The sequence below is a fragment of the Oreochromis aureus genome, linkage group 3, assembly GCF_013358895.1.
Source record: "Oreochromis aureus strain Israel breed Guangdong linkage group 3, ZZ_aureus, whole genome shotgun sequence".
NCBI lineage: Eukaryota > Metazoa > Chordata > Actinopteri > Cichliformes > Cichlidae > Oreochromis > Oreochromis aureus.
This window is the reverse complement of record NC_052944.1, coordinates 50085706-50102320: the sequence shown is the minus strand read 5'-3', so window position 1 is coordinate 50102320 and position 16615 is coordinate 50085706. Positions and strand designations below refer to the sequence as shown.

The 16615-nt window shown below is 38.1% G+C and overlaps 1 protein-coding gene and 1 long non-coding RNA gene across 2 annotated transcripts; both read left to right on the top strand.

The window, feature by feature from the left end:
- The first annotated feature begins 11081 nt into the window (after positions 1 to 11081).
- On the top strand, positions 11082 to 12151 carry LOC120433891 (ladderlectin-like). Its single transcript, XM_039600884.1, has 4 exons — positions 11082 to 11188; positions 11347 to 11382; positions 11776 to 11885; positions 11990 to 12151. Exons 1-4 carry the CDS (start codon positions 11128 to 11130, stop codon positions 12149 to 12151), a joined length of 369 nt encoding a protein of 122 aa, XP_039456818.1. The 5' UTR covers positions 11082 to 11127.
- A 282-nt stretch (positions 12152 to 12433) lies between these two features.
- On the top strand, positions 12434 to 13104 carry LOC120436490. Its single transcript, XR_005610491.1, has 2 exons — positions 12434 to 12580; positions 12729 to 13104. It is a non-coding gene; the product is annotated as an uncharacterized LOC120436490 (long non-coding RNA).
- Positions 13105 to 16615: the final 3511 nt, after the last annotated feature.

Genomic DNA, 16615 nt, shown 5'->3' with positions numbered 1-16615 from the left:
CCACCCAAGTAAAACAACAAAATGACCAGTCAACACAAGCTGGGCTACCTTAAAGATCTTAAATTTCTCTTGTTTGCTCACATCTCTTTCTTGCAACATTAGTTTTAAGCAAGCATGTCTCTGTCTCATGTATTAGTTTAATTGTCTGGTCCAATAAACCAGTTTATTTAATACATTCATGAGACATTCAGTTAACTTAAATAAAAGTGCTAAGATTGTTTATACAAATTTGTGTTTCCCCCTTGTTTGTATGTAATGCCACGGTAAGTGGGTGTTAGGTTTATATAGTGGATTGTCATTTATGCTTAGAAATATCTACTCATATATGCTTAGAGTTTTATAATTAGTTGTAGGGTTTGATCCTTAATAGTCTGCAAACTTTGTGTGCATTCCAGAGCACTCTGGGAGCATGGGAGAGGTCGTACCTTCTCTTATTGTTTTGTGGTAGGATAAACGTATCTATGTCTGTTTTAGGCTAAGTGCCTTTTGTTTAGATGAACTGCTGGACTTCCAGGCCAGCAGGTTTAGGTAAGTCATTTATGGGGTCACACTCTGACCCCCCCCCCACACACACACACAAACACACACACACATATACTTACACAACGCACAGGCAAGGTACTCTTTGTGTGTATGTATACGTCATATGTTAATGAACCTATGTATATTCATGTAACCACAATAAAAGAGCAGTGTTACGGGGGAGCGGACGAGAGCAACTGGGGTCAAGCGAAGGAACGGCGCTTGTCCGGTTCTCTCCCGTGCACGTGAAACATAAAGAACTTTGCCTACTTGTGTCTTGCTTTGCTGTGTAATTAAATTGTCTTCAACGTTCCAGCGAATAGGGTTAAGCTACAAACCTATCAGTGGGCATGTGATGAAAATTTGATCTACTTTTTTTTAACCCCTTTCTGACTCTCTACCAACATTATTCCTAAATACAGCACTCATGTCTCTTTGTATACAGTTAAAGATGAAACAACAAAAAATTGTCAACACATAATCCAATATGTAGAAACTTATCTGTAGCTGGGCCCATCTCTGAAAGCACAGAAATTACAAATTCAAGCCCAATCTCCTTCATAGAGAGGATAACAAAACATGACAGTAATCTAACTATTTTAAGCAAACTTTGGAGTGTACATAACAGTATTTGGCAAGGCAAAGAGAAAGGCGAGATATGTGGTTTGAACCAAGTGCTGTTGACATCAGAACAATGGAAGAAAGGGGACTGACACCACCACCTGGGGTATTTCAACCCAGGAAATATGACCTTTAATAAGTACAGTTGTACCAATCATAAAACTATGCAGGATTATTGGTAAGGTAGAAATATATTAAATTAATTTGTTATATTTTTTAAAAATGTGCCTAGAGCTGTAACAAAAAAAGGTTAAACGATTAACCTTTAAACGTAAAATTAACAGCGTTCAGTTAAAAACTTTTCATTTCCATATAGTACTAAAAAGAAGGGTCACAACAATAATTGTATAATGATTAAAAAGCAACCCAGGTAGTTAATAAATTAATAAAATTAAAGGGCCAATGTGTGGAGTGAGCCCCAGGTTTTTATCCTTTAATATTCTTTATATTGTTGAGCCTTTAAAGAATTAAATGTGAGGGTTGAAACTGACAGGTTAATTTTATTTTTCTCTTCTTTGCCACAATACCACAATCTGGACACTAAATATCACCATTGTTTACATCACTAACACTGGTTACATACCAGTCAGAGTATGCTCTAAATTATCTTATCAGATATAAGATAATTATCAGTCTATCACAGGACTAACACATAGAGACAGAGAACCATTCACACTCACATTCACACCTTTGACTTTTAAATTCACCTAACCCCACTATCTCCTATCACTACATCTCCTTTAACTTCCTAAGACCCGAACTCTTCCACGGCATGCATTTTTAATTTCTCTTTGATATTTGGGCTGATTGGGACCCGATGAATGTAAAAACAAAGAATTACCAGATTTTTTTTTTACCTTATTTTTGTTTCTAAGAAAAATGAGAGCCACATATGAGGATATTCACTTAAAATTTCGATAGAACAGTAGCGGTATAATGTCCTCGTAAGTGGATATCAGGCCCTTGTAGAGCAAGATTTAGTATTTTGGTCTAAATAACCCAAAATGTGATGCTTTTTTCATCTAAGAAACATTGCCAAACTCAGGACTATTGTATCCAAAGGCAAATTGGAAATGCTTATCCTTGCCTTCATCTCCTCTCGTTTAGATTACTGTAACGCACTCTTTTCTTGTCTGTCTAAGGTTTCCCTAAATCGTCTCCAAGCGGTCCAAAATGCCGCAGCAAGGCTTTTATCCCACAGTCATAAATTCTCCCATATCACCCCTGTGTTAAAATCCTTGCACTGGCTTCCGGTTGGGTATAGATATCAGTTTAAAATCCTCACTTTTACATTCATGTCACTACAAGGTGAACCCCCCACTTATATCACTGAGCTTCTCCAACCTTACTCTCCAAACCGGATCCTTAGATCCACTGATAGTGTCCTTCTAACCATTCCACGGACCCATTTGAAAATGAAGGGGGATCGCGCTTTTCAAACCCTGGCTCCAATATTGTGGAACAGTTTACCTCGCCCGCTATGCACCATCAACTCTGTGGCTTCTTTTAAAAACAGCTCAAAACACATCTGTTTAGACAGGCATTTAGGTAATATTCATGTGCAGTATGCTGTTTTATTGGATATGCTATTATACCCTCTTTATACTGTTTTATTGTTTCATTTAATATGCTTTTATATCCCCATGTGAAGCACTTTGAAATAACTTCCTGTTTTTAAAAGTGCTATATAAATAAATTTTACTTACTTATTTCCTTCCGGATGATCTGATATCGTCGTGTTGGTGTTGTTCCCAGATCATCATGAAAATGTTGTTCCAGGTTCAACATTGCAAGTGACCAATCACATTGTTGTGACGTTATTCTTTTGCGCGCCAAGCCATTCGTGCATTTATGAAATTCCAATGTAGCAAGGACAATATCAATTCTGCTTACCGTTTATTAAAGGGTTAGGGTCAGGGTCCGTTGATCGGTGGACAGAGGCGGTTTCTTGCAGCTTAAGTACAGTTTTTTGTTTTACGGCGGTTTTTCCCGAAGTCGCAAAAGTATGACGTCACAACATTCTGATTGGTCACTTCCAATGTTGATCCTGGAACAACATTTAGTATGATGATCTGGGAACAACACCAACACGACGATATCAGATTGTGCTTTACTTACTATCTCCATATTGACCCCTGCTGGCCAATTTGGCTATCACCAAATCTCGATGATGCCGTTCATTGAGACAATGATGCAGACATGCCCCGCACAAATTGTTTCCAAATGTTGGCACATCATATCAAGGGTAGGAACACCAGTCCAATAAACCTATTTCACGGAGGAATAATAACTCATGGATGTCATTGTTGCCGGAACATAAAAAGGCACCACTTGATTTTTTTTTACACATGTGCACATGGTCAGATTGGAAGAGCACACCCCCAGCAACTTGAAAAAACTTAACAGAAACAAAAGTGACTTTTTTATACCAGACTGTCAACAATTGTGATGAACACATTCCCACACAAACAGGGAAAGAAAAATACTGAGACATGTTAAAGACCTGGGAATAATGTCACACTCCAGTAAACAGCGTTCAGGTTAGCCTCGTCAGACAAGTCGGGATTCCAATATGGCAATGCCCTCGAAAATGGTTGTTTTGCTAGCCCTCTACAAAAACAAATTACTACTAAACACTTCTGTAGCCATAGCTGGACTCGGTGGGCCGGTGGTGATTTTTCGTTTTGATGTTTCCGATGTTTTATTTTCTCTTTTTTTCCGTAACGGTATAAACAATGAAAGGTCTCGTATTCTTGTATTCAAAGAAAATATTACGCGTTTTGTATAGAGGTGAAAAGGAACAGTTTGTCCCGGACTTCAGCTAGAATGGAAAAAGACACAAAGCTGGAGTTATTCTGCGTCTTTACGCTGCAGCTGTCTCTTCTTCTCTCATTCTCTCCCCCTCCCTCTCCTGTTTCTACTTCAATCATGAAACTGATCAATGATCAGCTGATCGGCTTTTCTGTCACAAGTCCCATCTCTCTTGTTTGTTTATCATCCACTTTGCGCCAGAAAGAAGGCCCCAGTAGATGTCGCGCTAAACAACAGCAGCACATTTAAGCTTGATCAGCTGTTGTTAAAATTTATTTAATATTAATTTCTAGTATCAGCTGATGTTTGCTGGAGCCACAGCTGTAAAGCTGCTGGTCATGATATCGGTTTGGATATGTGGTGAGAGGGAAACATGAAGATGAAACCAGGAGATGTCCTTACTGAATCATCAGAGCTGAACAGGTGATGGAGGAACAGGTTTACCTTTTAGGTGACATGAATGAGTTGAAGGGAAGTTATGAACTGTTTCTGAGAGACAAATAACACCAGGATCCTTTTTTTTACGTAGCTGACAGCTGGTAACTGTGCAGGGGTGGGTCTAGCAAACTTTTGCCAGGGGGGCCAGGTAGGGCATTAACAGGGAAAGGGGGGCACAAAGAAATACCTTTCTTTCTTATTCTCATTTAAAATATCTAGCTTTTAACAAATAATTATCTGAATCTTACAACAAACGATTGCTAGATTGATACATATATACCGTCAAAACAGTGTACATCACTGTCACAACAGCATTTGTTTTCATTCAAAGGCTTTATGGTTTTTCCTATAATGGTGAGCCGGTCTCTAGTCAAAATGCCCGGGCCGATTTTTTGTTCCAGTCCAGCTCTGTATGCAGCTCATCTGCAGTCTGATGTTACCTACATCTTCCTATTCAGAAGGCAGAATTTCCGAGTTCTGAGTACAATCGAAAGCACCACGACTGCAGTTTTTGTGTTGGATGTAAAAAGCGCACGTGACGCTGTGACGTAGGCTAGAATCATGGCGGCAGTAGACGATGGTCCAGGCGTGGGATTCCTCTCATCGTAATATGCACATTATTTTTTCCTTTCTGTTGGTAGGTGGCACAGTGCACTTGTGGCAGGATACTAATTTAAAGTAACTTACCCAACACTACTTGTGAGTACACTTATTTAGTACTTTTGTAGTAAAACCACAAATCAAAACAGTCGTCCTCCTGTTTTAGTTTTTGATCCCTACATTACCCATAATGCACCACAACAGCCTATAGTTGAGTCAGACATTGGAACCATAGAGTTAAACTTACCTTTGGAAAACATAAATGCATTAAGCTCCTCCAGTCTCCTATGCAAGAATACTCCCTAACTCCTGGTTTGCCTTTGATTTGTCAACAACAATGTAATACAATAACACACACCTGCACTGAATTAGCTTTCCAGGGGGGAAAATAATTAATTAATAAAATGTGGTGAAGTAATTTGTCTTTATTCATACCAGCAGCAGCTGATTGTTTGTGGGAAACATTTGAAAGTTTTTTAATCATTTGCTAAATACGGGCAGATGCTTCTATGACACACATCTACAAACTAGCTAAACTGATACAGATTTTCTTTTTGTTTTTCTTTTGGAACTGAAACTCAAAGTGTAGCAAATCCTAGTGTTCTGAAACCGACAGCAGCAGCGGAAATTCCCCCAATCTGCCAAATTTTAGTGCTTAAACAAAAACAGGTTGTTATTAGTGCTTAAAAACAAGCAATGATTGACAGTAAAAGGAAAAACTGAGTGGAGACATTGAGTCCTGGGAGGGAACAGCAAAAACAAGTGCAAGTTTGAATCGTAGGTTCAAAAATTTTGCTACTACCAGTCATCAAAACAGGGCTGTTATTCGACAGAAGTCAGCAATGCAGTGATCATTAAGACAGGACACTGGCACCAAAGTGCACCACATGTGTAATGATGAACATATCAAAGGTTTAGATGTACACAATGATCTTCGATGTCTGGGAAATGAAGAGAGCAGTGTCAGCTGTGTCAACAAATGAGCACTTCAGAAAACAATTTTCAGGATCTCTGTGTTTTTTATTAACATGTATAATACACCATGTTGTAAACTGAATTGATGGAAGTATTATTATTATCATTATTATTTTACTTGAACTTACAGATGGGTTAACTGACATTTATAATCTTTAATAGGTTTCCTTAAATATATGACCATTTTTCTTTAAAATTTCTTTAGAATAAAATAAATAAAATCAAGTTTAATTACCAAGCAAATAAACAAAAGAAACTGTCAGTGAAATGACATCTAAAAGCAATCAGAGAGGCTGTGCCAGGAATCTGTGCAGTCAAAATGAAAGTGAAAGTACAACCTTGAGTGACACATAAACATGAGGGGTGAGGATATGTGCTAAGTCTTTCGTTTTTTCTGTTTCCAGGAGCCAAGGACAAACAGATACACATAGCTTCAGAGAGCGTCACGTGACTGTATACACCAAGATGTATGCTAAAATGATTCCCCTTTCACTGAATGATATTCCTGAACTTTTCTGAAATAATAATGATGTAAAGAAAGAAGTGTGCAAAATTTTAAACATGGGACTGTTGAAGGCTTTCTTGTGAAGGCTGTTGTTCATTTTCAATCCCCGTGACTCCGTTTTTTTTTTAAATGCATCTGAAAAGTATTCACTTGTTCTCGTTTCACTTTTTCCACATCTTTATATGTTATAGCCTCCTTCAAAATGGATTACATTTATTTTTTCACTTCAAAATTCTAAACACAATACCCCCTAATAACTAAGTGAATTAAAGTTTGCTTAAAATTGTTGCTAATCTCACATAAAGCGGCCAGGAGTTACTGCACATCGGCTACAACATGAAACTGACAAGATCTGAAGAGTCTTGTTGCTCCTTTAACATACCAAAGGAACCAACGCGACCAGTGGGTGATACGTGGATTGTTATTGTTACTCGCAGATGGGAAAGATGGAGGATAGAGGAAGCAGAAGCAGGGATGCTGCTCAAAAGTACCACCCAGACACAGCCTAGGAGTGTTTCTCAGCAATACACAATCCCTGATCAAAAAAAGAACAAGTTTGAACTACTCATTCATGCAAATTTCTCTGTCTGAGAGAGTTGCATTTCAATAAGATCCAACACACCTGTGGAGCTAGGAGACGATGAGGGGGTTTGTGCATTTATATGCTGGTCTGAAAAAAGAATGATGACACACACACACTGCTGACTGGACATAGAGTACTTTCCTGTTACACCACAACCTTTTTTTCTATGGAGGGAGCTAACAGTCTTGCTAATTATGGAGGCTAACACTAATTAAACTAACACTACCAATATGTACAATATGTAACACGTGCGACCAGAAAGGAAAAAAACTTTGGATCATGTTTATACAAACATAAAGATTCAGGTAACTCCCACACTTAGGCCAGTCTGACCACTTCCTCTGCTCCTTTCTTATGAATACACACAACAAGGCCCAACGTCATGAATCATCAACTGCAGGACTGTTTCTCTCGCACTGAGAAGCGTGTCTACAGTTAGCCAAAAGGGTCCTAAACGTAGCCATAATGGTGAAATCAAGATATAATGTATATCTGGCATATCTGGCATATACATTACATACATTCCCACATAGCAAAATTGGTATGGCCCGGATCTGGCCCACACAATGTGCTTACACATGGCCCACATACCACTAAGAATGACGGCTCTTTGGCGGCCCAGATCAGGTTTGCCAGAGGTGGCCCACACATGGGCCAGCACAAGGCCAGTTACAAGACAGTCTTGATTAGTCTGAAGAAGTATCAGCTTTCAAAACATGTTTTAAAAACTGAAGTTCTGACATTGTTTCAGAAAAGTTATGGTTTCATCTCTAACCTTTTAGCAGCCAGAGGCCAGGGAAGCAGAACATCATATCACGAAGGCCCTGAGTAAATTCCCAGCTGGGAAAGTACCCAAAGAATGTTTCAGAGAGATAAAGGACAACTGCTGCCTAAGGGAAAACCTTAAGTGATCCCATATGTGTCCAGAGTTTCACAACAGATCAGACATATTTTCTTAAAACAATATCTGTGCCTTTCAAACCCTAAAAACATGCTACCCCAAAATTAATCACTATATATATGTAAATTGTGGGGGTGCCAGGTGAAGAAGCCATGCTGTAAGTGACTAAGAGCTAAGCTAATAGCTACGCTAAGCTAGAAAATCCTCAAAGACAAAATTAGTAAATACTGTGAATTTTGCTTTAAACCATGTGAAGATCACACTATGAAAGAACTTGTTATGTAAAGGTTTTTATTTAAAACAGGCTACACTCATGAGCCATACAAAGCACCACCAAGTGAAAATCATTTACCATGGCTCATTTATCATAAATTAGTGAGCAGCCTTGGGAAGAAGTAATAGTTTTCAAAACATGTTTCAAAACTTAAGTTTAACATAGAACCACTAGCCCAGGCCGTAAGATAGGATGTTTTAATTTCTGGTATTCGTGTTAAAGAGGAGATACATAAAGTCTCTTTATATGCACATGATGTGTTGGTGCTCTTATCCTGACCTGAAACCTCCCTCCCCCGTCTTGTTGAAGTAATTTCATCTTTTGGTGCATTTTCAGGCTATAAGATTAACTTTGCCAAGTCAGAGGCCATGCCCCCTGGGGTCATTATTGACAGTTACAACTGTTCAACTGTTCCCTTTCCATTTCACTGGTCTCCTACTGGGTTTACTTATTTGGGGATACGGATTTCTCCCTCTTCTCATCAGCTGTTCAAGCTCAACTTTGTCCCTCTTTTCGATTCAATCAAGGCTGATCTGGAGTGCTGGGCCCCCCTCCCCATTTCATGGCTTGGCAGAGTGGCCCTGATGAAAATGAATATTGTGCCCAGACTGCTATATCCTGCAAATGATCCCCATCTTGTTATCTAACAAGGTTATTAAGGTTTTGGAGGGTTGGTTAAGTGCTTTTATATGGAGCAAAAGAAGGCCCAGGCTTAAAATGGCCACACTCCAGATGTCCAGTCGAGATGGAGGTGCTGATTTACCCAATCTGCGACTTTACCAACTTGCTATTCATCTTACAGTGATCGCAGACTGGCTCAGATGCGACTCTACCTCGATCTGGCTTGATATTGAATCCTCTCAGTCCAAATGTCCCCTGTTTAATTTGTTATGTGTTAAAGAGATCAGTCAAGTCAAAAAACTCTCCAACAATCCTATTATCCTATGCTCTGTCAAGGCCTGGAGGTCTGTCCGTGCTTTGGAGGGTCGGGCCCATTTGACATCCTCCCTGGCTCCTGTTATGAATGGCCCTTATTATATGTGGTCTGGTCTAATTTCGGGCTGGTTAACTTGGGTGATCTGTTTAGAGGCCGGACCCTTCTTTCCTTTCAGCAGCTTCAACAATGTTTTGGCCTTCAAAATGTGGAATTCTTTAGATACCTGCAACTGAGGCACTTTATAATTAATGACACCACCCTATTGTTGGACCCTACTAGATCCTCAGTGGAGGATGCTTTGTCCTCCGCATTGTTCTTGGTCATGTGTGAAAATTCAATATTTCTGATGTTGGAAAGGTGCTTTCAGTTATTTCAGTTACTTCAGTTTCTCGCTTAAAATATGAATATGAATTGTTTTAAAAGATAAAAAAACTAAGCTGAGCAAAGTTACTATGGCATCTTCTTCTCAGTGTGGCCTGTAAGGCTCAAAAGCATACACACGTTTCTTTATGTCTGACCATAACTGAATTTAGGAACAGGAACTACCACAGGATCTCTCTGCAGGTGTAAAAGGGCTGTGGCAGCAGACATTGTATTTATTAGGTGAACCGAAATGGACCGGTCATGAGTGGACCGAGGCAGGTAAAAGGGTTTAACAAAAAACAAGCCGTTTATTGAGGTTGGGAAAAATATGCAAAACAAGGGCAGAAGAGAACAAAGATTAGACTAAAACCTATACTGAGAAAAACTAAACTAAGATCAAAGCACAAGGAATGTGGGGAAAAACTTCAGAACAGGAACACGGAGAGACTGAGAACTTAAATACAAAGAAGGGCAATGAGGGAAGTGGAAACACATGGGGAACACAGCTGACACAAATGAACATGACACCACAGGGGCAGCAAAACTAAACACACATGGAACATGAGACTGTCAAAATAAAACAGGAAACATAGTGAGACAGACTGTGACAACACGAGCGTGACACAGGGGTCAAGGGGACACGAGAGAGAAGGAGAGAGCGAGAGATGACATGAGAGAACATACATGAAAGCACAACACAAGAACGATGAGACACGGGAGACATGACAGACTCAGACAGAAAACAGGGAATGACACAGTGATAAGAAAACACTGGGACCGGGGGTATAATTAGGAAAACCAATGACTAAACTAAAAGACTGAAAACTCAAAAATTACAAATAAATCAGAAAAACAGTAATATTGGATCAAATGATTGTGGCAGTAGATTTCAGTAAATTGACACAGATATCATTATAATTGTGAGATAGTGTTTTTAGAACATCATTTTGCTAAGTGTCAACGTGACGAGAAAAGTCTGTCAATGACACAGAGACGTCTCACTCAGGTTTTTGTAGAAGATGGTTCTGAAAACACTCCCATATTACAGTAAATGTTGTGGCTTCATTTTTTTAATGACAATTATGGGTCCAAAAAGTCACAATGGGCTGCTCAAGAGCCGGGAACACATTATTGGCTGTTTTAAACAGGAGGGATATTTTATTCTGTAATATTAGAACTCGAAACATAGTTAATAAGACTAATTGTTCTGTAGTTGTGTTCATAAAACCTCTGTTGAGGTTCAGTCAGTATGTGAAATTAAGTAAGTAGGAAATCAAATTAGGTATGAGGAAATTATTCTGGTTTTGGTTGGAAAAGAAAGAAATGTGATGAAGGTTTGGCAGGTATGACTGAAAAAAATATATGTGTTAGTATTTTCAATGTTACATTCCTGTTAAACTTATATGTAAATATAATAAACATGTAAATGCTGGTGCTAGAGCAGCTCAGCATCCACACTTGGTGGTTGTAGTTTCTGGCTAATAATGAAAAGAAATAGAAAATATTCTACAAAAAGTTTTCAACTGTTTTTTTTTCTGTCCTGTTTTTAATAAACTGTTATTCATTTTGTATTTGCTCAAAGATACTAAAAATCACCATGAAGATGCTAACTGTGTCTGCAGTTCTCTGTGCAATGGTGGCTCTAACCACGGCTGCTGGTGAGTATCATTGTATAATTTTTATTATGTATATAATTTTAATTAAACATATAAATGAATAGTACAATGTACACCTTTCTTATAATTATCAGATGCAGATAACTGATGGTCAAAGTCAATATTTTATGTGGTAATTTGTCCGTGTCTTCACTGTGCAGAGGCCAGAGATGAAGTAGAGGGATTGATGCCCCCAGGTGAGCAATATTTTCTAGATTTTCAATAATTATTCTCATGGTTAACAGAGAAAAAAATACCTCGATGTTTGTAGTACAAAGGATGTTTTCAAGTGTCTGGCTGTTATAAAGTCCATACTTAACCCTTTAAGTACCACACCAAGAAAAAAAGCAATGGAAAAACCATTTGGTTGTGCATTCTCACCGACACACACTCTGTGATTATCATCAAGTGTAGCTGCCATTGTAGTGTAGAGCCTTCATTACACCTGTACTCTGTCAATCACTTAACTAATGTTTCAGTGTCAAATGTCACTTGTGCAACTTTTCAGTTATTGTTTGTATAATTAATAAACATAATACAAAATAAGATATCAGCCAGAGACACATGAACAGCTATTCATTTGCTCCCAGCCAAGAGTCACGTGGTCAAGAGGTCCCCTCGTTGTCCTGGTGGTTGGACTAAGTACGGTCATCGCTGCTTTTTCTTTAATTCAACAGTCGCGAGTTGGGCTGATGCTGAGGTAACTTATTTGTATTGTCTTCAATACCGATTAAACCACATTCTTTTAACTGTTACGTACTCATTACTTTGAAAACCTCTGCTCGCTTTCCTTCTCCATTTAAGAAATGCTGCTTGATCATGGGGGCACATCTTGCATCAGTTCGCAACATCAATGAGTACCGTGAGATTCAGAGGCTGACTGGCAAAAAAGAAAGTTGGATTGGAGGAACTGATGCATCAGAGGTATTTTGTTTATCATTTGTCAGGTGTAGGCATGAGAACTGATAAGAATTTAACTCCAATTTGATTATCCATTCTCTTATTGATTCTCATTGGGTTCTCCCTGGCTCTGCTTTGAAACTCACCACCATAGCTTAGCAGCATATCAATCACAGTGCATTTTTGAAAATTAATTGAATGCTGTGTGGTCAAATGTTTATGCTTGTTGAAGGTATTTCCTCTCTTTGTTGGGATCAGTGATTAATTTTAAAAAACGATGTGTGTTGATTTATATCTCATGGTATCCCTCTGAACATCGCTGCTCTTTCATATGCATTTGTGGGGCAAGTAATGCAGGGACAGCAGCTTCAAGACTTCAAGCTATGTGCTTAAAGTCAGATGATCTGCTTGGACTCTGGGTAGGCTTAACATTTTGACCTGTCTGAACCAATAAGTCCAATTTCTGCCTTCTAGGAGGGTGAGTGGTTGATAAAGGTAAATTAGAACACAATTATTAATATGAATTCTTAATGTGTGTGAATAGTTTCTGTGATCAAAGATACAACTAATAACAGCTTGTTAACAAGTGTTTGGGCTTTGATTTGTGTAGAATTTTACTGATTTCTACTTTTGAACCTTTCAGTTTTCAAGTGCTGGGATGATATGTGGTGTGATGCTCATCTGCCATCTGTCTGCGCCAAGAAAATCTGATCATTCTTGGACTGACACTGGAGCATGAAATTCCCATAAAACACACACTGATATATGATGGTGTTTGTGTTTTGCTCGCTCTTACTTCATTTCGTTTTGGAGCATTATATTTTTCCTCTCTCTGTCATAACAAAATGACCAGCCAACACAAGCTGGGCTGTCCATGAGGCAGCCTTTAAAGCAGTCCTGTCTTTAATAAGAGCAGGCTAGTTACCAAAGGTCTGGTAGTGATTTTTTTTTCTCTGCAAAGAAAACTTCTTCTTTCCTCTTGTTTATTATTTGCAACAATAAAGCTTCAAGCAAGCATGTCTCTGCATTATTTTTTGTTTGCTTGTTTGTTTGTTTGTTTTGAGGTGCATATACAGTACTGTGCAAAAGTTTTTAGCAGGTGTGAAAAAATGCTGTAAACAAAGAATGCTTTCAGACATATGAATGATTGTTTATTGGCCCCCAATTATTCTGCAGCAGGATAACAACCCCAAACATACAGCCAAAGTAAATACTAAGAGAAATATCACGTTTGTCCTCATTAGGATAGGGATGAAACAAGATTTTTTTTTTATAGATTTCAATACAAATTCAATAGAAAGAATTACAATACAAATAAACCTCTCTATAGCATACTGTGGGGCCATCTCTGAGAGCACAGCAGTTACAAATTGAAGCAGAATCTGTGAACTTGTTCAACTCTTTTCATAATTTAGTTATTATATATAATTGATAAAAGGACATGTACTTAGAATCACACACAGTTTGGATGACAGTAAGTTTATACCTAATTGAGTTTAAGAGGAAGAGGAAGAAACCTCAGGCAGAACAATGCTCAGGGAGGGGTTGGTTGGGGTTATGTGAGAAAGACAGGACAAGGACATGCTGTGGAAGAGAGCTCGAGATTAATAACAAGTATGACTCAGTGCAGAGAGGTTTATTAACACATAGTGAGTGAGAAAGGTGACTGAAGAAGAAATACTCCCCGGCAGCCTACGTCTATTGCAGCATAACTAAGGGAGGATTCAGGGTCACCTGGTCCAGCCCTAACTATATGCTTTAGCAAAAAGGAAAGTTTTAAGCCTAATCTTAAAAGTAGAGATAGTGTCTGTCTCCTGAATAAAAACTGGAAGCTGGTTCCACAGAAGAGGGGCCTGAAAACTGAAGGCTCTGCCTCCCAGTTAATTTATAAATAGGCTAATAGGCTTAAAGTATCTCTGACTCAGCACTAGCCTGGTTTTCTGCCTGTTTATCTGAAGTAACTTTCTTTGTTGTTTCTCTGTCTTTTTATGGAGCCTTTCTAACCTGAGGTTCAATTCTCGAGCCATTGCTATTTTTCTTTTACATCCGCCTTCAGTCCTTTACCTGGCATCACTCATTCTATTTCTGGCATTTATTAATATTTCTATGCCGATAACATTCAGCTGTAAATGTCTTTCTGTACATGTCTTTTAAAGTTCGCCAGCTGCATTGGCTGTCCACCCTAGACTAATTTTCCAGATTAGTGACTGGTTCTCCAATAGTGGCTTTGTTTTAACCTCCAACAAGACTGAGGCCATGATTATAGCTAATTGTTGTGCACATTCAAGAGTCAGTCAAGTGATTGCTTCCTTTTTTCTCATCTTCAAAGACCAGTGCTGGTGTAATATTTGATTTCTCGCTGAACTTCGACTCACATATAAAATTGATCTGAATGATCTTTCTTTCATTTAAAAAACCATTCCACATTGTGAGCTATAGTCTTCTCCTCTGAACTAGAAAAAATGTTTTCATTAATTTCGTCATCGTCTTTAGATTATTGTAAATACATTTTTACTTGCTTAGAGAAATCACCCGTTTCATGTCTCCAAGCCATACAAAATGCTGCGGCCACACTCTAACTCAACTTATTCCCTTTACATTAGCTCCCAGTAGATTTTAAAGCCTAATTTGAGATTTTCTTACTTACATACAGAGCACTAAATGGTCCAGCTCCAGAATACTTATCTCAACTTCTCGTTAAAGACGCTGTGGCTCCTTGTCTTTAATCACACGCTCAAAATCTGTTAGTTGTCCCTGTGACCAGGAGGAACATATGAAGAGAAATATGTTTTAAAAAGGTTAAAATGCATACAATGTGATCTGCAAGTATAAACTGAGCTTTAGAAATGTGTACAATCATTTGTGTGTAACTAATCCACACAAAAAATATGAAGCAATCTAACCACACGTAAAACTTTCTGGAACATTAAATTGTGTTGTTTAATTTTTTTCTTTTAGTAGATTCACTAGGATCTAAATTTTAATTAAATAAAAATTAGATTACATTGAAAAAGCTAATTATGTAGATTTCGCTCCATCTGTGCTTGCTGTAACATCTTGATACTTATTTACTTGATCTGTATTCGACATTTTATGTTTAACCTCCTAAGACCCGAACTCTTCCACAACATGCATTTTTAATTTCTCTTTGATATTTGGGCATATTTGGGCCCAATGAATGTAAAAACAAAGAATTACCAGATTTTTTTTTTTTACCTTATTTTTGTTTTTAAGAAAAATAAGAGCCACATATGAGGATATTCGTTTAAAATTTTGATAGAACAGTAGCAGTATAATGTCCTCGTAAGTGGATATCAGGCCCATGTAGAGCAAAATTGAGTATTTTGGTCTAAATAACCCAAGTTTTTATAAATTTTTGGAACTGTAAATACCAGGTTACATTATCATTAACTACCCTCTCATTTCCCAGTGCTATAGAGGATTTGAAATTTGTCTTTTTAGAATCTAGTAACTAATTTATAAACACATTTTGTACAAAGGCTATTTGGGTGTTTTTATCCTAATCTGCAAATGTTGACTATTCCTCATGCATGTGGGCCAACAGCTTTTTATTCATTATATTAATGTTATAGACCCTTTAAAGAGCCAAATGTGAGAGGTGAAACTGACAGGTTCATTGTATCTCATGCTTTGCGAAGCAATACCAGAATCTGAACACTAGATGTGACTGTTGTTTACATCACTGATACTGGTTACATTCCAGTCTGAGCATGTCCAGGTACATGTCTGTTAGCAGATGTGTGAAGATGTATTTAGACTCAGCTGCAGCATGGGCAAATTGTCTTTTTTGTGTTTGTAGGGCCTTTTCTGTGTTCTTTAGAGGTTTGCAGGTTGTCGAGTGAGGTGGGAGGGTGTTGTGATGTATGAAGACTTTCTAAATTATTGCTATATTCTGTAAAGAGGAAGAACACTGAGAATAAACAACAAAAGTGTAAAGTGAAAAGGGTCTCAGTCACAGAGACGTGGTGAATCAGAGGTAGACAGTAAAATCGAAAGTGGGAATAACATTAACGTTTTTGCAAGACACAAAAGGATCCAGAATGGTGAAAGTGCAAAAGTTATTTCCTGACCAAAAGCTGATTTTAGATTCTGTCAGAGATAATATTAAAAACACTGCAGAGTTTGGACTGGAACACTTTACTGATCAGGAGATTTTCAGAGGTTAAAGTCTCATAGTGAAAGTGAAAAATCAAATTAGTGATGAATGGATTTGAACCGGTTCGAGTTTTGGTCTTGTCTGTGTCCTGTTTGTTGGATCGTGCCCCTACGCCTCTTCTCCAAACTAAGATCACAACTAGAAATACTGAATGAACTCATGAGCATAAGTGAACTAACCAAGGAAATACAAAATACACAGAGAACATAATGAAAAACAAAACTCAAAGAACCAAAAGACAAAAAACACTGAGTCAGTGACCCTAACATAAGTATCCAGTCATGCCTCTGTGTATCTGTCTGCGTCTCAGTGTGTATGTTGCCATTTCTTCCTGTTTTACTTTGGTAGTCTCC

What these genes read in the sequence shown, in the direction of transcription:
- LOC120433891 (XM_039600884.1), top strand. Translation starts at nt 11,128, where the DNA reads ATGAAGATGCTAACTGTGTCTGCAGTTCTCTGTGCAATGGTGGCTCTA. An exon ending in AGAGGGATTGATGCCCCCAG is followed by an intron (nt 11,383 to 11,775) that starts GTGAGCAATATT and finishes ATTTGCTCCCAG; the next exon opens with CCAAGAGTCACGTGGTCAAG. An exon ending in CGAGTTGGGCTGATGCTGAG is followed by an intron (nt 11,886 to 11,989) that starts GTAACTTATTTG and finishes TCTCCATTTAAG; the next exon opens with AAATGCTGCTTGATCATGGG.